This window comes from Rhinopithecus bieti, unplaced genomic scaffold (assembly GCF_001698545.2).
Source record: "Rhinopithecus bieti isolate Rb0 unplaced genomic scaffold, ASM169854v2 scaffold_7580, whole genome shotgun sequence".
In the NCBI taxonomy this organism is placed as follows: domain Eukaryota; kingdom Metazoa; phylum Chordata; class Mammalia; order Primates; family Cercopithecidae; genus Rhinopithecus; species Rhinopithecus bieti.
In genome coordinates, this window is record NW_016805470.1 from 5,322 (window position 1) to 25,738 (window position 20,417).

General features: G+C 45.4%; 1 protein-coding gene and 1 long non-coding RNA gene across 4 annotated transcripts in view; one reads left to right on the forward strand and one right to left on the reverse strand.

Moving 5' to 3' along the window:
* Positions 1-1,915: 1,915 nt before the first annotated feature.
* Positions 1,916-20,417, reverse strand: part of SIRPG (signal regulatory protein gamma) — a 56,081-nt gene continuing 37,579 nt past the window's right edge. Inside the window, exons 4-7 of one of the 3 annotated variants that reach the window (XM_017872534.1) lie at positions 9,194-9,511; positions 7,977-8,309; positions 3,516-3,600; positions 1,916-2,928 (exon numbers count right to left, since the gene is read on the reverse strand). In XM_017872534.1, the coding sequence (XP_017728023.1) occupies positions 3,518-3,600; positions 7,977-8,309; positions 9,194-9,511 (734 nt within the window). In that variant the 3' untranslated portion in view covers positions 1,916-2,928; positions 3,516-3,517. The remainder of the gene's footprint in view (positions 2,929-3,515; positions 3,601-7,976; positions 8,310-9,193; positions 9,512-20,417) is intronic. The other 2 variants (XM_017872533.1, XM_017872532.1) reach the window with 2 other exon arrangements.
* LOC108529975 (uncharacterized) lies at positions 6,829-20,088 on the forward strand. Its single transcript, XR_001885733.1, has 3 exons — positions 6,829-7,041; positions 10,206-10,350; positions 17,634-20,088. It is a non-coding gene; the product is annotated as an uncharacterized LOC108529975 (long non-coding RNA).

Consider the following 20,417-nt stretch of genomic DNA (forward strand, 5'->3'; position numbering starts at 1 on the left):
CAAGCACAGTTGCCACTCCTGGGAAGTTGCTGATATTCACTTTGGGGTTCCCACGCCTGGGAGCCTTGGACAGTAGTGGAGAGAGTTTGACTGCTCTGGGCCTGCTGTCTGTCCCAGAGGTACTCCCTTCATGCCAGGGTTCCCATGGCCCTTCCTCATTGGACAGCCCTGATCCATGGGGCCCTGTAGCTAAGGACTGAGTTTGGATCTTCAGAGACTGAAATTCTGGGTGTGGAAAGTTTGAGGTCTTGTTATTGTAGTAGCTTTTAAGGATGGAACCAAAACTCCTGGATGACCCCTGCAAAAAGTCCCTAGAGCCAACATCAAGTAACAAGATGAGCAAATAAGAAATAACAACTCTTCTTAGGTCTGTCAGAGAAATGAGGTCACAGAACAGACCACTGTCTCCAACACTGGAAGTTAGACAAAATGATATAGATAATTACAACTTCCTGAAGCCAAAACCTCCATGGGAACCAGTGCCAGGGTAGGAAAACGTGCACTGTAATTGAAGAATTGCTAGAGACTTGGCGTGGGCCAGTCTGAGAAACAGATTCCAGGAGGACCCAGTCACAGGGAACTCCAACACTGTGGTGAGTTTTACCTCCAGGAGCTTGATTAGGTCCTCAGAGTGAATATGAGAGAAATATTCACTTATGCTTCCTGTGGGGTGGGGAGGGGAAAGTGAACCATTTTGAAATACACCAGAGTGCTCTTTCTTCTTACCAAGCCCAGCTCTCAGGAGAAACTATTTTACCAGAGCCTAATCTGCTGGACTTTGATCAGAGCCTAACCTACCTGGGGAAGGCAAGCACCCAACTCCAGTCCCCTCTAGCTATCCTGTCTCACCATAGGGGGAAAAACTGAGAGGCACTTGTGAAATCCACAGGCCAGGGGCACAGGCTCACACAAGACTGCAACCTCATGTAACTGGTGATGAGCCCGCGTGACATTTTCGGGAAACAAATAATTGAAAGACAGATTGGACAACCACAGTGAAAATGAAGTGAATAAATGAGCAGTGAAAATGCTGGAGGTAAGGTTCAAATTGAATGTCAGTGGCGTTATAGAAGCATAAATAGCTGGTGGAGGCAACGTAGATCCTGGTAGTGTTTGAGAAGCTTCAGATAGGCAGCCCGTAGAACTTAGAGAAGGTGAATTTAACAGATATGGGATGGGGTGCTGACACATAGGGTGAAGGTGTCCCTGAGGATGTGACAACAGCAAAAATCTTCACGTGAAAGGAACTTTTGCAGAGATTTCACCACACTGAAAATGCAAATGCTAAGGTGCTAGAAACAAATCCAAACTTAGGAAGGTGATAAAACACCCAGGTAGAAAGGATGCTTGCTCCATATCAGAAGTGTACAAGAAGGAGGTAAGCACTCTTTCAACTACTCTTGAAACATTTTTACAAAGAAATAAAATACTTGAACGCTCGATGTTTCCAATGTTTTGAATTACGGTGTACTAATAAATATTCATTTATTATTTTTTATTGCCTTCTACATTTGTAACTGACAGTATGAGAGTTTCCGATATTTTGACAAAACATTATAAAGGTCACAAAATGATCACTGTTTTTCTGATTGGATGTGGAGATTGCTTTCCTGGGTTTCTGGATGCACAGTCATTCTTGCAATCCTGCACTCCATGAAAAGTTAAGGCTGCCTGTATTCGGTATAATTCTTATGGTAATACATGCTAAATAAAAATTAATCAGGATAAGAGAAATTAAAATGTCAGGGTAGACGGGAGAATTGACATTACGTACAGGGTGGTTTGCAAAAGGTGCCTTTAATAAAGTGACCTTAAGCAGAGGCTTGAAAGAGGGATGAAGGGAGCCATGCAGCTGTGTTGGGGAAGAAGCAACAATTTGACTTTTCCAAAAATCACTGTAGCTGAAAAATGAAAGCCAATAGAGGCTACAGAAGTGTTCCCGGAAGAGATGATGCTGACCAGGACAGGGAGGGTTGGTGGAGGTGAGAAGTGTTCAGGTTAGGGATGGAACTCAGTGTTGTCCTGCAGCAAGCTTGGACTGGCCCCTGAAAGCCAACCGTTAAATTTCAGGAATTTTGCAATCCAGTTGTTAAACTTCTAGTAGCTTGAAACTGGCCATGTTGGGGGTGATTACACCACAGAAATTGTCAAGCACAACAAATCAGTTTTATTTTTTTTTTCATTTAAGAGAGTCCATTTTAAACACTTACCATCTCACGAGTGATCATAAGTATTTTGAAGGCAGATTTGAATATGGGGTGTAAAGAGACATCAGGGAGGACTCCAGGAGTCAAGGAGGCTTTTGGACTGTGGCAGCATTTCCGCCATGAGCAGCAGGGCTGGGAAGCCTGCAGGATGCTAGAACTAGTGTTCTCATCACAGAGAGAGCAGGGAGAGCTTCTTTGTTTCTGAGTGTGAGGAGTAGGACCCTTAGACAAAGAGGAAGGAGAATATTTTTATTTTCTTAAAACCACTTTGGGAGTGCATTTGTATTCAAGAGGCAATAGAGAACCTCGACAAGGCTGGGGAGTTGGGGTAGGCAGGAATCTGGAAGACAGGATAACTCTTGAAAGCCTGGAGAGAGTCTGTGGTTTATGGCCAGTCCCAAGGCGATGGATGGGAGGAGTCCTGGTGTGTTTAGATATGGCGTGTTTCTCACATTCTAGGGAGGTGTCATAAGTCGGTGCCCAGAGCCCAGTCCCATGGCCCCTGCTCAGAACCATGAATGAACACCCTGCTCTGGGGCATCAAGGTCTGTGTGAAGGAGCAACAGGAGCCTGTGGGCAGGCAGATGTCTTGGGAGGGGAGGCGTTTGGAGCCAAGTCTAGAGAAGCTTCTCACTGACTCATTCTCTCAAGCTGAGCCTCTCAAGAAAGCAAGGAGGCAGCAGAGATGAGGGTCCCACGTGGCAGGGGAGGAAGGAAGGAGCTGTGGGAAAACACATCCACATTTAGTCATCTGCTCATCATTCAAGAAATGTTTCCTGAGAGTCTGTTATGTTCCTGGGGCTGGTCTCCTGTGATGCCTGTCATGGGTGGACAGGCAGACCTGAGATAGAACTCTGCGTGCTCAGCCATCCTGCCAAGTCCTGATGCCCTTTCCCATATTCCTTCCACTCAGACACACAGAGGGTCAGAGCACAAATAGCCTTCAGAGCTTCTCATCTGGGCTTCTCAACATTGGTCTACAATGTGGATTCCTCTGACCCCATCGAGTCCCAGCATTCAAATAATCTACAGAGAGCCTGGAAGGAACCACCCACGCATCACTGCTTCCATGAAACTCCTAGGGCACTGTGGACACCTTTGAACACGTTTCAAGCATCCCACATCGTATACCACCCACATAATTTCTGGGGGTTGGGAGCCTCTTAGAGGGTTCCCCAAGACTTCCCAGGGTACGGAGGGAGCTTAACTCCATGGACCCTGATGCTGCATGGCATGTGGGCTGGGCCTCCCTGTTGGCCTTACCCTTCTGGAATAGCCCTTGGTCGGTCCTCCCTTCCTTGTACTTACAGTCAGGTCTTCTGCTTCCAGGGGATGTAGATGGGGCCCAGGAGGACAGCTATGAGGAGCAGCACAGTAAGAGATGATGCTGGGCCTGGAAATCACCGAAGAGGAGGAGCTATGAGAGAGGCCACTTGGGAGGCCATTGTAGGGACCTCCGCCTCCACTTATCCCATCTGAGGCTGTCTGGGCCCATCTATGCCCCACCTTTGAACCTGCATCCTGCCCTGGCTATCCTCACTCCAGCACAAGGCAGAAGCCACAGAAAGAGGCTCCCCATTCTCACTCATCCTGTCCCGGGTTGCCACCTTATTCTCCTGGAGGGAAGAGGTGGAGGGAGCGTGTACTCAGGTATTCATACATGTGGCAACTGGGTTCCTTACTTGACCCTCACAAGCTTGTGGGAGCAGGGACTATCATTCCATTCTGATAGGGAAACTGAGGCCCATGGATTTTAGGGAGGGTCACAAGGTTACTTGCATTCAAACCTAAAGAAGCTCATCACTAGTGTTCCTTAGGATGATCCATGAGACCGTATCCTTTGGAACAAAACAAGTCCAACTTCCCAGGGAAATTTTAATGACTGTAAAAGCGTAGGCAGGTGGCTTGAGGATGGCTTCACAATGAGAGTTGCAGGTTCCCTGTTTAGCTCCAGAAGTAAGGGGAGGACTCCGTGTTCTCGGAACCTGGAGGAGCCGTGGAGCGCTGGACATAATGAAACCATCTGGCTAGAAAACACCCTGGTGAGTCATGGAAATGGGTCTCATGCTTGGAAGGGCCTCAGATGTCACCTAGGCCACCTCCACCCCAGTGCAGGTGTCATCTGAAATCTTTCTGTTAGTTGGGCACATGGGGAAGCACATGTTTGGACTCTGCATTTTTAACATGAGCAGTTCGGGCTTTTAAAATCAACATTTTTAACACGAGCAGTTTGGACCATTAAAGATATTACAGTGTATTTTAAATAAATAAAATGGTGCTGGTGGGTCCTTAAGGAAGAAATGGAAATCTCAGCATCTTTGGCTGCTGGGGTGTTAGAGGCCAGCAGTTCTCGGCTGGGTGGCTCTCTGGGACTTCTCCCTTGAGGAGAGCTGCACTGCCCAAGTTCACTCCTCCTTCTAAGGGAGCCCACAAGAAAGATTGGTTGAATTGAAAATAGGAGGGCCACGCCTTTCTCCTCAATTAAAAAACCCTCTCAGCTCTTGGGATCTCCCCAGGAGCAGCTGGGTCTTTGTCCTACCTGCACTATAGCTCAGCACCTCCCTCCTCCTACAGTCCTGCCTCCCCATTTCCTGAGGCATGTTGACCCTACAGCTCTTCAGGAAGCTTCCTGCATTCCTGTATCCATCTCTAGTCTGCCTTATAGAGAAACTGACCTTGGTAAGTGGTCTGGAAAACAGACTCTAAAATATAAGTTTGAAACCTGTATACTCATCAGCTCGTAATGAGGACCCCAGGGCTGGCAGTGAGTGGGGCTAGGCACCATGGCTTGTGGCTGTGATGCAGTTGATAAAACTTTCACTGGCAGTAAACTGGGATGGTGTAACCACAGGCAGGAAATTCCTTGGCATCAGGCTTTTGAAACAGATTGGGAAATGGTAGTTATAAGGACTAAGTTGTTCAATGGCTATCACTGGGCATCAATTTTTTGGGGGAAAGATGCTGAGAAGCTAAGAGTGATTGATTATGAGTTAAGGTTCACTGTGAAAGCAAGAGGACTTCTTGGCAGCACTGTACTTTCTTATCTCTTGTGACTAGAGGGCAGAAAGAACAGAGGGTTGGGCTCTGGACATCATTAAAAGAGTAGCAGAATCACAGAGGAGGATGAATCTCAGCTTCAACGGTTGCCATGCTGGGGTAGGGCCCTGATGGGGAAGTTGTGGGACCCTGAGATGTGGGAGTGGACATTTGGGTCAAAGCACTTAAAGATCTTCAGTTGATGTAGGAGCTGCCAGGTACAATTGCAGCAGCATAGCTACTTATCTCTACAAAATATCCTCCCCAAATCAAAATAAAAAATGAAAACAAAATAGTAAGTTCTGCACAACCCTGCTCTCAGTATTACTTGAAGATAGAAGGCCAAACTGCAAAATGACTGTGAGTCAAAAGAGAACACTCACCTAACCCTAGTGCACAGTCTGTCACCATGCTCCCACACCAATGGCGCAGCACTTACATAATCACAAGGCATCTTGCACTTTACCTGCCAGCCTAGACAACTTAAAATGCATATCCAGCCTTAGTACCTGAGCAAAGATGCTACATCTGGCAAACCGAAAGCACCCAAAAATGGCAGCCCTGGTCCTGGTCCAAGCCAGTGTGGATGAATAACTAAAAAGCAAATGCAATCCAGTCTTGATGGTGCAGTTTCACCTCCCTGAGAAGTAAAACTATGAACCTTAGAAACATCACAGGGAACAGGAATAGGAGAAATTTCAAGGTGGGAGAGGAAGAAGGGAGACTGACTAGGGCCCTCAGGACAGAGGGACAGCCCTGCAGCCAGGCACCTGGAACCCACCCCCCAATACCAGCCCCAGCCATAAACAGAGGCAAAGGAATGACATAGAAAAGAGCAAAAGCCTCAAGTCAATTAAATCACCACTTCAAGAAACTAGAAAAAGTAGAACAAAATAAACTCAAAGCAAGCAGGAGACAGGAATTAATGCAAAGAAGAGTGCAAAAAATTAATAAACTGAAAACAGAAAAACAATTTAAAAGCTCACTGAAACAAAGTGGTCCTTTGAAAAGATCAATAAAATGAGGGGAAAAAAACTATAGCAAGGCTGATGAAGAAGAAAACAGAAATGGCATATTTTCAATATCAGGTTGAAACAGGGGATATCACCATAGACCCTTCAGACACCAAAAGATAACAAGGAGATATTATGAACAATTCTACACACAAAATATGACAACTTAGATAAAATGGACACAAACTTCTTCAAAAGCACCACTTACCGGAACTCTCCCAATATGAAATAAGTAATATGAGTAACCCTAAACTATTGAGGAAATTGAATTCATCATTTTAAAACACCCCCAAAATTCTTGAGACCGAAGTGTTTCAGAGGAAAATACTGCAAAGCATTTAAAGATGAATTAAATCCAAATTTAGTGCACAGAAAAATAGTCATAATAGAAATTTGAGGAAAATTTGCATGTGTACTCCATTTTAGATGATATAAGGGAATTGTTTTAATAATTTTATGAAATTCAGTGATTAAAAATTAGAAATAACATAATATATATTATATATTATAATATTATATATATTATATATATAACTATAATAATGATACTGGTTTTGTAAAGCTGTCTTTAGTCATAAGATCACCCAACTATGGACTCCATTTGCAACTGAGTGTACACGCATGACTGAGTTAGCTGTGGACGTGATCACATGCCTTTCATACATCTCTGATTATAGAAGACATTGTTTGCCCTCCATTTCCTACATCTACTCTTCCAGCAGGCAGGGACGTGAACAAATCTGTGACTTAGCACTGACCCAGCAGATAAGACTAACCACCATAAGGTATGTGGGAGGAACCTGGGCCTCTGAAAAGTCTCCTGGAGTTAAGACCCCTCTTGGTATTACCTAAGAGGGAAGTAAGACATATTTTGGTCATAGAGAGGGGAATACAGGCCAACTTCAGGTCCATGGGACAATGCCCAGCAGAAGAGGAATGTTTCTCTAACTAGCACAAATTTGCATTTTAGGCTGATACTGACCTTGCCCTCAGGGACCCAGATTTACTTTAATTAGTTTGAACCAATCACCTGATCTAAAGGCAAGAGGTCTTCAACAACATCCCCCATGACTTCCCAAGTCCTGGTTTCCCCTTCTTTAAAACTCCAGACTCACCGGGTGATTGAAGCAAAAACAGAGATCATAGATGAATGGAAATTTGCACTTAATAAATTTGCAGAGGAGGTTGTAATTATTGTTGCTCAAATATCACAATCAGGACACAGAAAAGTTCGGTTCTGTGACCATTCATGGTCACCTGCAGGCCTGGTACAGTTTTAAACTACATTTGTCTTTCTGAAATATATACACAGCAGATGTCGGGGTGACTGGGGTGAGGTCATAAATGTGGATGGAAAAGTTTAGGATGAAACAGAAACAAAGCAGAAGTTAGAAAAAGTAGGGAGCACGAGGGTGGGTTGATGAGAAACAGGGACATAACAACTCTCAAGGAATAAGGGAAGGCAAAGGACTCTATGAAAAGATGGTTCCCCCGCCTCCCTCTTTGCTCCTTAAATATATATTTATGTCAAAAGTTCTACTAACTTGTGCATCAAATTCTTACTCGTGGTGACTCTTGGTATGTGGGATTTGGGGGGATGGAGCTGACATTAAAATTTTACTTTGTATTCATAGACTTCTAGCTTATTTTATAACAAGCATGGATATTACTTTTAACATGAAAGAAAGAGACAAAATTTAAAATTTTTGAATAACCTCACCAGGGGTGGCATCTGAGCTCTGGTCCTTCTGGTGGGCTGAGACCTCCAGGACAAGGCTTTTGTTGACCGCCAGCTGTCCATCATGCTTCACCTGGCAGGTGAGGACCACATCATCCCTTTGGTCAGATGTGTCCACCAGGAGCCAGCTTGTCCAGTTGTAGGTACCATCCTTGTTCTCTGTAAGGGTCGAGGCCATTTCTGTCCGGCACACGTTTCCATTCTCCAACCAGGTCAGCTGTAGTCTCTGGGGGTAGAAATTCCTCACCTGGCAGGTGATGTTTACCTGGTTCCCTGCCCTCATGGGCTGTTGAGTAACCTCCAAGGTGGGTGGAACTGAAACAGCACAGGGCAGAAGCTCTGACCTTGTGGCACAGACAGATCACAGGGAGGGCTCCATAATGTAGCTCCCACCACCACGGCGAGGGCCTCACCAGGACAGTGCTAGGCAGGCAGCAGGTGCTCAGACATTGAGGGCGCTCTTTGCATATGAGTGAAATTACAAAGCACAATGCCTGGCACACAGTAGGTGCCATAGGACTGGTAGCTCCTACTGGGGTAAGATTGAGTGAAATCTACAAGTACAACCCCTGGCATGCAGTTGGAATGTCGTAACTGTAACAAAATCAGTACAACCACCAAGGACGTAGGGGCTTGGCTCATAGTAGGTGCTCACTAATGGTAGTTGTTCTTGGTGAGATAAATTAAGCTCTCTAGTGGAGAGCTTGGCACGTGACCAAGTGCCAAGGTCACCGGTCCCCTTGGTCCCATGACTGCTGCCAATAAAATGGTAGTAAGTGACCAGCACACNATAGGACTGGTAGCTCCTACTGTAAGATTGAGTGAAATCTACAAGTACAACCCCTGGCATGCAGTTGGAATGTCGTAACTGTAACAAAATCAGTACAACCACCAAGGACGTAGGGGCTTGGCTCATAGTAGGTGCTCACTAATGGTAGTTGTTCTTGGTGAGATAAATTAAGCTCTCTAGTGGAGAGCTTGGCACGTGACCAAGTGCCAAGGTCACCGGTCCCCTTGGTCCCATGACTGCTGCCAATAAAATGGTAGTAAGTGACCAGCACACCTAGGTGCATGGGAGGTGGGCAGCACAATTAGGGAATAGATTCCGGGCCATTCAAACTCTGGAGCAATAGCCTGGGGAGAGGGGAGTGGGTATGGCAGCCAGATGTGGGCTTGGGCTGGGTGTGAGGATCCTCTACCTCGGATGGCCTCAGACAAGTTTGCAGTCCCACGAAGAGGGTCCCCCTTCAAAGTGACGTGGGCCACCTCACACGTGACCTGAGAGCGAACGTCCCAGGGGGCCAGAACCACCCTGACTGTGCTGCGGATGCTGTAGGCCACACTCTGTCCTGCGGGGTCCACGTTGGTCTGGAAGTCTGAGAGCTCCTTCCCATTTTTGAACCATTTCAGGGTGATGTCTCTGGGGGAGAAGCCGTGGGACTCGCAGGTGAAGCTCACTGTGTGCTCAGGTGTGGCCCTCGCCGCAGGGCCTGATACCACGGGGGCAGAGGGTTTGGCTACAAAAGGAGCATCGATAAACAAGAGACATGACTGAGATGATGATCACTAATGATGAGTGTGTGACACTGTTAAGAACCTTCAGATACATTAATTTTAATCCTTCTAATAATGTGGAGAGGACGGTGTTCTTATTCTCATTTTACGTAGCAGGATGCAAAGGTTGGAAGAGGTGAGGACCAGCCCCAGGTCAGACAGTATAGGGGAAGGTCCCAGAGGGAGGTCCAGGCCTGAGTTCAAAGTCCTCCTCTCCACACAGGGTGACTTCCACCAACCTGGGCACAGGAACAAAGTTACTGATTGGTCTCCCTTTGTGTATTAACTGGTCCTACCCTGTTTCCCCAGGAGAGCTCACCAACCTCAGAGACGGTGTTTACAGAAGTCAAAGTAGGGAACAATGGCAAAGTGGTGCCACCGTGAGACCTGCAACCAGGCTGTTCAGCCCATGAGAGGGGTGGCCTGGCATACCCAGCTCCTCATCTGCAAAATGGGACAGCAGTATTTTTTCTTCCCGGGGTGCAACAAGGATTAAATGAGGCTATGGGAAAAGTTTTGCTTTTGATCAGTCAGAAGATGCTTCATAAAAATAAACACAGATCTGTCTTTAACCCAGACTTTATATACACCCAGAGCTGTCTCTTTGTGTATTTATGAATTTATTTCATATTTTTCATTCTTTTCATAATATTCCAGTAGAGTTTTTGAAAGAAAATGAAGTAGTTAAGACTAAAACTTTAACATGGAGTCAAGCGTTTGTAAGAGCATTGCACTCACACCTGCTAAAGGTCAAGCCACAGGATGTTGCTGTAGACCTGGATAACAACGCACTGAAGTCAAGGTACATGGGATTTTGATCACTCTCATCCTGGAGTGTCCTAATTAAGTAACCAAAGAATACGAGTTTGCAGTTTAGCATTTCTGCCAGCCAATGAACTGTTTTCAAAAATAACCTTTTATGAAAGTCCCCTGTAAAAAACCTTTCCTGCATTGCCCTATGGGGCACTATTCAGGGCTGCCATGACTCGGGGCTCCCAAATTGCAACTCTTTAATTCACAAATAAATGCTATTTCCTTTGGCCTTCCTATCAATCATTATTTTATTTTATTTTATTTTTGGTTAGCAGGTCTAATCTGTGACAAGTCCCAAATTTGAAAAGAGGGAAGGTTTTTTGGAATCTAGGTCTTCAGTTGGGCCAGTTTGGGGTCAAAAACAATGATCACTGAGTACTAAGAAAGCCAAAGGCAGGTGATTTCTTCATCGTTAATCCGTTACAAGAGACAAAGATCCAGGCCACCCCAACAGGCAGAAATCTATCCTGGGTCCTGAAAGCACACAAACTGGAGAATCAGAAAAATGAGGGTAGTTTCTCCCTGTAGATGAGTCCTAAACGTGTCTCCAGATTGCTAATTATTACCCTACACCTCCTATAGCAGTCACCAGGAAACATGTGTTAGGCATACTTGCATTTGTAAATATTAATTTGCTCCCAACCACATGCAAACAGTTTATGGGCACAGTAAGAAGGGTGTCACTTGAAGAAGTCAAGTCTTCAAGACAACAGCAGCATTGGGCATCCCTAGAGGGCTGAGAGTCTGCAATCATTTCCCATTTGTTGAGGGCTTCTCAGGAGCTGGCTGCTCCCTCTGTACCTCTCAGCTCTTTAATCCTCCCTTCATTGCCTCGAGGGGGTCCTCGTGTGAGTCCCTTATAGGACCAGGGTCTGAGGGGACCCCAGCTGGCAAAGGGCCAAAAGTGAATAAAAATCCCACCCTGGTAAGATGAGGGAGGATGAATGCAAGCACAGAGCCTGGTATGTAGCAGATGCTTAATAAATGAGCCCTGTGGCTGTTATCAGGAGGTCTGGTCATTACTGCTTCTGAATCTACACATTTATTCTTTAGGCAGCAGAACATAGAGGAGTAGAAACACCAAGAAAAGGCTCAAATCCTGCTCCCTGCAGCTCATGAAAAACTCAAATGATAATAGAAGCAAAAACCACCAAGTCTGGATAATTGGCTTTCAAAAAACAAGTAAGATCATAGGTAAAGCTGGAAGCATTTTGGAAGGAGGAGGGAACAGAGACCTCTGTGACATCTTTTTATTATTATTATTTTACTTTAAGTTCTGGGATACAGTGCAGAATGTGTAGGTTTGTTATATAGGTATATGTGTTTCCTGGGGGTTTGCTGTACCTATCAACCTGACATCTAGATTTTAAGCCCTGCATGCATTAGCTGTTTGTCCTAAGGCTCTCCCTCCCCTCATCCCCCACCCCCTGATTGGCCCCGGTGTGTGTTGTTCCCCTCCCCGTGTCCATGTGTTCGCATTGTTCAACTCCCACTTATGAGTGAAAACATGTGGTGTTTGGTTTTCTGTCCCTGTGTTAGTTTGCTGAGGATGATAGCTTCCAGCTTCACCCATGACCCTGCAAAGGACATGAACTCATTCTTTTTTATGGCAGCATAGTATTCCATGGTGTATATGTACCACATTTTCTTTGTCCAGTCTATCATTTATGGGCGTTCAGGTTGGTTTCATGTCTTTGCTATTGTAAATAGTGCTGCAATAAACATACATGTGCATGTGTCTTTATAGTAGAATGAGTAATATTCCTTTGGGTACATACCCAGTAATGATGGTATCTCTGGTTCTAGATCCTTGAGGAATCACCACCACATTGTCTTCCACAATCGTTGAACTAGTTTACATTCCCACCAAGAATGTAAAAGAGTTCCTATTTCTCCACAGCCTCACCAGCATCTATTGTTTCCTAACTTTTTAATAATCGTCATTCTGACTGGCATGAGGTGTTATCTCATTGTGGGTTTGATTTTCATTTCTCTATTGATCAGTGATGTTGAGCTTTTTTTCATATGTTTGTTGGCCACATAAATGTCTTCTTTTGAGAAGTGTCTGTTCAAATCCTTTGCATACTTTCTGATGGGGTTGTTTGTTTTTTTCTTGTGAATTTGTTTACATTCTTTGTAGATTCTGGATACTAGATCTTTGTCAGATGGGTAGATTGCAAAAATTTTCTCCCATTCTGTGGGTTGCTTGTTCACTCTGATGATAGTTTCTATTCCTGTGCAGAATCTCTTTAGTTTAATTAGACCCCATTTGTCAACTTACGCTTTTGTTGCAATTGCTTTTGGCATTTTCGTCATGAAGTCTTTGCCCATGCCTATGCCTGAATGGTATTGCCTAGGTTTTCTTCTAGGGTTTTTATGGTTTTGGGTTTTGCATTTAAGTCTTTAATCCATCTTGAGTTAATTTTTGTATAAGGTGTAAGGAAGGAGTCCAGTTTCAGTTTTCTGTATATGGCTAGCCAGTTTTCCCAGCCCCATTTATTAAATAGGGAATCCTTTCCCCATTGCTTGTTTTTCTCAGGCTTGTTGAAGATCAGATTGTTGTAAATGTACAGTGTTATTTCCGAGGTCTCTGCTCTATTCCATTGATCTGTATGTCTGTTTTGGTACCAGTACCATGCTGTTTCGGTTACTGTAGCCTCATAATATAGTTTGAAGTCAGGTAGCGTGATGCCTCCAATTTTGTTCTTTTTGCTTAGGATTGTCTTGGCTATACTGGCTTCTTTTTTTGGTACAATATACAATTTAATGTAGTTTTTTCTAATTCTGTGAAGAATGTCAATGGTAATTTGATGGGAATAGCATTGAATCTATAAATTACTTTGGGCAATATGGCCATTTTCATGATATTCATCCTTCCTATACATGAGCATGGAATGCTTTTCCATTTGTTTGTGTCCTCTCTTACTTCCTTGAAGCAGTTGTTTGTAGTTCTCCTTGAAGAGGTCCTTCAAATCCCTTGTAAGTTGTATTCCTAGGTATTTTATTATCTTTGTACCAATTGTGAATGGGAGTTCATTCATGATTTGGCTCTCTGCTTGTCTGTTGTTGGTGTATAAGAATGCTTGTGATTTTGCACATTGATTTTGTATCCTGAGACTTTGCTGAAGTTGCTTATCAGCTTAAGGAGTTTTGGGCTGAAATGATGGGGCATTCTAAATATAGGATCATGTCATCTGCAAACAAAGACAATTTGACTTCCTCTCTTCCTATTTGAATACTCCTTATTTCCTTCTCTTGCTTGATTGCTCTGGCCAGCACTTCCAATACTGTGTTGAATAGAAATGGTGAGAGAGGGCATCCTTGTCTTGTGCTGGTTTTCAAGGGGAATGTTTCCAGCTTTTGCACATTCATTATGATATTGGTTGTGGGTTTGTCATAAGTAGTTCTTTTTATTTGGAGATATGTTCCATCAATACCTAGTTTATTGAGAGTTTTTAGCATGAAGCAGTGTTGAATTGTTTTGAAGGCCTTTTCTGCATCTATTAAGATAATCATGTGGTTTTTGTCATTGGTTCTGTTTATGTAATGGATTACGTTTACTGATTTGCATATGTTGAACCAGCCTTGCATCTCAGGGATGAAGCCAACTTGATTGTGGTGGATAAACTTTTTGATGTGCTGTGGGATTCAGTTTGCCAGTATTTTATTGAGGATTTTCACATTGATGTTTATCAGGGATACTGGCCTGATGTTTTATTTTTTTGTTGTGTCTCTTCCAGGCTTTGGTATTAGGATGATGCTGGCCTCATAAAATGAGTCAGGAAGGTGTCCCTCTTTTTCCAGTATTTGGAATAGTTTCAAAAGGAATGGTTCCATCTCCTCTTTGTACCTCTGGTAGAATTTGGCTGTGAATCCGTCTGGTCTTGGGCTTTTTTTGGTTGGTAGGCTTTTAATTACTGCCTCAATTTCAAAACTTGTTATTGGTCTATTCAGGGACTCAACTTCTTGATTTAGTCTTGGGAGGGTGTATGTGTCCAGGAATTTATCCACTTCTTCTAGATTTTCTAGTTTATTTGCATAGAGGTGTTCATAGTATTTTCTGATGGTAGTTTGTGTTTCCATGGGGTCAGTGGTTATATCCCCTTTATCTTTTTTTATTGTGTCTATTTGATTCTTCTCTCTTTTCTTCTTTATTAGTCTAGATAGTGGTCTATTTGTTAATTTCTTCAAAAAACCAGCTCCTGGATTCATTGACTTTTTTGAAGGGTTTTTTGTGTCTCTATCTCCTTCAGTTTGGCTCTGATCTTAGTCATTTCTTGTCTTCTGCTAGCTTTTGAATGTGTTTGCTCTTGCTTCTCTGGTTCTTTTAATTGTGATGTTAGGGAGTTGATTTCAGATCTTTCTAGCTCTCTGATGTGGGCATTTAGTGCTATAAATTTCCCTCTACACACTGCTTTAGATGTGTCCCAGAGATACTCGTATGTTTTCTCTTTGGTTTCAAATAACTTCTTAATTTCTGCCCTAATTTCATTATTTACCCAGGAGTCATTCAGGAGCAGGCTGTTCAATTTCCATGTAGTTGTGTGGTTTTGAGTGAGTTTCTTAATTCTGAATTCTAATTTGATTGAACTGTGGTCTGATAAACTGTCTGCTGTGATTTCCATTCTTTTGCATTTGCTGAGGCGTGCTTTACTTCCAATTGTGTGGTTGATTTTAGAATAAGTGTCTTGTGGCACTGAGAAGAATGTATTTTCTGTTGATTTGGGGTGGAGAGGTCTGTAGGTGTTTATTAGGTCCACTTGATCCAGAACTGAGTTCAAGCCCTGAATATCATTATTAATTTTTTGTCTCATTGATCTAATATTGACAATAGGGTGTTAAAGTCTCCCACTATTATTGTGTGGGAGTCTAAGCCTTTTTGTAAGTCTCTAAGAACTCGTTTTATGAATCTGGGTGCTCCTGTATTGGGGACACATATATTTAGGGTAGTTAGTTGAATTGATCCCTTTACCATTATGTAATGCCCTTCTTTGTCTTTTTCGATCTTTGTTGGTTTAAAGTTTCTTTTGTCCGGGAGTAGGATTACAACCCCCGCCTTTTTTTTGCTTTCCATTTGCCTGGTAAATTTTCCTTCATCCCTTTATTTTGAGCCTATGTGTGTCTTTGCATATGAGATGAGTCTCCTAAATACCGCACACCAATGCGGCTTGACTCTTGATCCAATTTGCCTGTCTGTGTCTTTTAATTGGGGCATTTAGCCCATTTACATTTAAGCTTAATATTGTTATGTGTGAATTTGATCCTGGCACGGGGATCAAGACCCCGTGGCACGGGGAGCAGGACCCATTTAATGAAGTACTTTGACTGTCCCTTGGTGAGTGGGTGTGCTTCAGTGGGGGGTAACCCACTTATCTGGGCTGCCCAGATTTCTCAGAACTAGCAGGAGGAAAAACTAAGTCTGCCGGACTAAAACTGTGGCCACCCCTCCCCATAGGGGCTCAGGCCCAGGGAGATCAGAGTTCTGTCCCTGAGCCCCGCTCTGGAGTTGCTGGAGTTCCTGCAGGGAGGCCCCACCCAGTGAGGAGGGATGGGTCCGTCCTGAAGAGGCACTCTGGCCACAGTCTGCCACAGCTGATGTGTTGGGCTGTGGGGGATACTTCTTGGAAACAAGCCATCCAACTTTCCTGGCGCCAGTAGGGGAAAACCGTGGCCTGGAGCTATAGAGATGGCTGCCACCTTTCCCTTTCCCCGGGAACTTAGCGTGTTAGGCAACGATCAGTCCCAGTGCTGGCTGCCGCCCATCCCCGGAGGAGCTCAGCTGGCTTAGACAGCAGGCAGCCACAGCTGTGGTCCTGGCCGCCCCTTCCCCTGGGATCTCCGCAGCCTTAAGGAGATTCTAGCTAAATGACTGTTGAGAATCTGCATGGCTCTGTGGTTGGGACCCTAGGCCCCAGTGGCGTGGGCTCACGAGTGGGATCTTCCAATCCGTGGGTTGCACAGCTATGTGGATAAAGCTCGGCTTCACAGGCTAGGTAGCACGCTCACTCACGGCCTCCCTTGACTGGGGGATGGGGGCTTCCCTGCCCCACAGTTCTCAGGTGGGCCGCTGCACCACACTGCTCTTCCTCTCCGTGGGTCTGGCCAGCTGCCTAGTCAATTCTAATGTCAGAACTTGGATACTTCGGTTAGTGTTGCGGGATTTGCTCACTTTTTTGGTTCTTTTCCATGGGAGCCTCCGATTACTACTGCTTCCAGTCAGCCATCTTGGCCCTGCCCTGCTGTGACATCTTGGTGTTTTGAGGCAGGGAGGCTTTTGGGGCTGAGGAGTACTGGGATTTCAGTGCTTTTTTAGATACAAATGTTTTCACGATGGAAAGTCCTCTAGCACTGAGGCTGGATCTGAGCAGGGCTTTATCCGGAAACTCTATCTTGGGTCCTGAGGCCTGTACTGTGGGAGGGGTCTTGGCCAGGGCACTGAGGCCTCCTGAGATGTTTCCACCACATTTTTTTCTGAAGCACCCACCCCCAGAAAAGCTGTTCTCAAAGCCCCGACCCCAGGGGGCATGACCTTTGCCAGGGGACTGCGTATGAGAATCTTCTGGAGTCATGAAGAGTTCAGATGTCCAGGCCCATGTCAGACCAATTAAACTGGCATTTTTAGGGTGGATCCTGAGTCCAGGTTTGTAAGAATTTTTGTCAAAATTTCCCAGGTGATTCTAATGGGTGGCCAAGATTGAAAGCTACCAGACTCCACCGCAAACCCCATGTATCCTTGAGGCCTGGAGGAGCACTGACCCATCTGAAGTGTCATGGCTTCAGCATCACACAGCTCACATTTATGGAACATTTACTGACTCCAGGTGCTTCTCTGAGCATGTTACATGATTTGACTCCTTCAGCTCTGCCCCCAGTCTGTGATGTCAGTGTTATCATCAACAGGCGAGGACACCAAGGCCCACGGTGGTGGTTGCCTTGTCCCAGGCCGCAAAGTTAGAAAGTGGCAGAGCTGGGAAGTGGTCCAGGCAGTTGGGATCCTGCCCATGCTGTCCTAACCACTGTTCTGTGGGAGTTGGGTAATCACCTGAACACTACCACCATTAGGGGTTTGTGCACATCCTCTCCAATCCTCACAGAACCTAGAGTGGGGGCCATGATTATCAGCATCACACAGATGGAGAAACTGAGGACTCAAGGGAAGGCAAGACTGGCCTAAGATCACACAACCTTGAAATAGCACCTCAATTTGGGGATGCTTAGAATGTGCTAGGTGATTTACAGAGAGAACCTCAAATCCTATCCCCTCTCCTAAAGGAGTCGTGATGATCACCATTTTATAGATGAGGAAACTGAGGCTGAGAGAAATGAAGGCACTGCCTCCTTGTCCTCCATGTGTCCCAGTGGGCACCTTCTGTGTCCCACCAAGCACTCCTGTCCATCAACAGAGCAAGTGCCCTGAATTCTTGAGCCCCAACACTGACCGCACTCTTAATTATGCCTTCGAGATTCTTGACTTCATGCAATTCTAGTGAGAAGCCTCCCTCCTGGGTGTCCAGGCCCAGATACCCTGTAGCCATAAAACACTGTGGGCTCCTGACAGCCCGAGGGGAGCATGGAAACTCGCTCCTATGGGCCCCACGCACCCCGTAGGAAATACGTCATCTCCTCATCCTTAGTCCTTAGCACCAACAAGGGGTGGGCACGTGCTCTGCTGGGCTGCAGGAGGCCCGACTCTGCTCCGTAGATGCTGCTCAGTGAAGGAGAAGCAGCACAACACGGGGGGAGAGTCCTAAATGCTTCATGTGTGCTGAGACCCGTCCTTTAGGAACAGGCTTGATACATGAGACACATGCAGGATCTTTCTGATGGCAGTGTAAAGCTAGCCCCTCTTACCCCTTCAGGGCTTTTTTATTTTTTTCATTTTGTTTGTCTGCTTGTTTGTTTGTTTGTTTGACTGACAGAGTTTCACTCTTGTTGCCCAGGCGGGAGTGCAATGCTGCGATCTCGGCTCACTGCAACCTCCACCTTCCGGGTTCAAGCGATTCTCCTGCCTCAGCCTCCCCAGTAGCTGGGATTACAGGCATGTGCCATCATGCCTGGCTAATTTTGTACCTTTAGTAAAAACGGGGTTTCTCCATGTTGGTCAGGCTGGTCTCAAACTCCTGACCTCAGGTGATCCACCGGCCTTGGCCTCCCAAAGTGCTGGGATTACAGGCATGAGCCACTGCACCCAGCCTCGGTTTTGTTTTTAATGCTTTTTGCTATAGAACTGAACAATGCCAGAGTTTGGAAAGAGAAGGTTGGAGCATTTCTCCACACTTGAAAAGCCAGAGCTGAGTGAGTACTGCAGAGACAAGGGCGGTGAGTCAGGCTGGTGGGGAGGAAACCTTGGCTCCCTGACCTGCTCACCACTCAGGTCTCCTCTCTGAGCCTCAGTGTCCTCATCTTTAAAGGAGGCAACAAATGGCTCCTCCCTCATAGCGCTGGTTATAAGGAGACTTTGGCACAACCGTAGCTCCCTGGCCCCCTTCCCTGCCTCCCTCCTTTGTCATCCAGGGCGTCATTTAGGCTAAGAGCATGGCAAAGAGGGGTGAGCACCCTACTAGGAGTTAGCAGATCTGAGTCACACCTGAGCTACTTTCTGGCTGTGATTGCCTGGGCAGGGGAGGCACCATCTGGAAACTTCAGTGTCTTTGCCTATATTATCTGCACAATCAGGATAAAGCCGCTTCCATATCTATGTTCAAGGGTTGTGGGAAGCCCTGTTGCTACACTATCTAGGAGGGAAATTAGACAATATTCTCATATATGAAAACACACACACCCTCTAACTTAGCAATGTCACTTCCAGTGGGTGTCTCCCACCTGAGTAGGGTGATACATGTACAAAGCCATCCACTGTAGGATTGTTAGTAGCTCAAGTTTGGGAACAACTTACGTATCCACCAACAGAATGCTGTGAAATAAATTTTGGTATTTCCATAAATTGGAGTATTCTGCAGCTGTTAAAGAGTGGAGCAGTTCTATGTCCTGACGTGGAATCTCAATATGGAATGATAGGGCTTATGTTTGGAGGAAGTTTTCCAACCACCAGTGGGTTTTAGTGTCTGAATGTGAGGTGCATGCTGAACCTTTGGGAAATGGATGAAAAAAGAAATCCTGGCTCCCTGATCCATGGTTCTGTCTGAGGAGCTTTTATTTAGCACCTGTGATGCACCAGGTTCTTCTATGAAGACAGTGTCTTAACAAATGCTAGGGAAGGAAGGAGACTGCCTTGATCTGGACCTGGACTCTAGCTTTGATTCCATCAATAACTGGCCCTGTGACTGTGGACAAGGCCCCTGTCATCTCTTGGCTTAAGTCCCCCATCTGTAAAGGGGAGTTGGGCCGAAAGCCTGAAGGTCTTTCCCATGTTGAAATGTCAGGATTCAGGAGGTAGGATGAGGATTCTGGGCCTCTGGCTGGAAACCCCAAATAGGTTTTATTGCTGCCTTAAATTGGGCACCCCTGAGCCAGCCATATGTATGACCTCTCTCCTGAGGTGAGGGATATTCTGAGATGACCCAGCTCTGCTCAGAGCCCACAGTGACTGTGTGACTCAGTCCTTAAATCACACAAGGCTTCAAATAGACCCACAGCAAACACCAAACTTGTTGGCATCTCCTCCCGCCAGGCCATCAGACTGAAGAGTGAATCTGTGCCTCCCAGGAATCTTCCCTGTGTGATGTTTCTGAAGATTAAATAAAGAAAAACATGATTTACACTCTCCATCCCCTGGATGAATTTCTCCTCATTAGAATGGAAGAAAATGTAAGCTTGGTGGAGGAAGAGCTATTGGCTGTTTCATTCACTGCCGTTTGCACAACATCCGGCGTGGAGTCTGGCACACAGTGGGTTCTCAGTGAGTGCCTGTTGCATAAAGAAGAGACTCGGCCAGCCTGAGACAGAAGCACTCTTTGGAGGCAGCAGGTGAGCTCTGGCTCTGTACCCGGGCAAATCACTCAATCTATCAGTTTCCTCATTCGTGGAACTAAAGGGCTGGGCCAGATTGGGAAGGACAAGAGCTGTAGAGCCAGACAGATTGGAGATGCAGTCTTT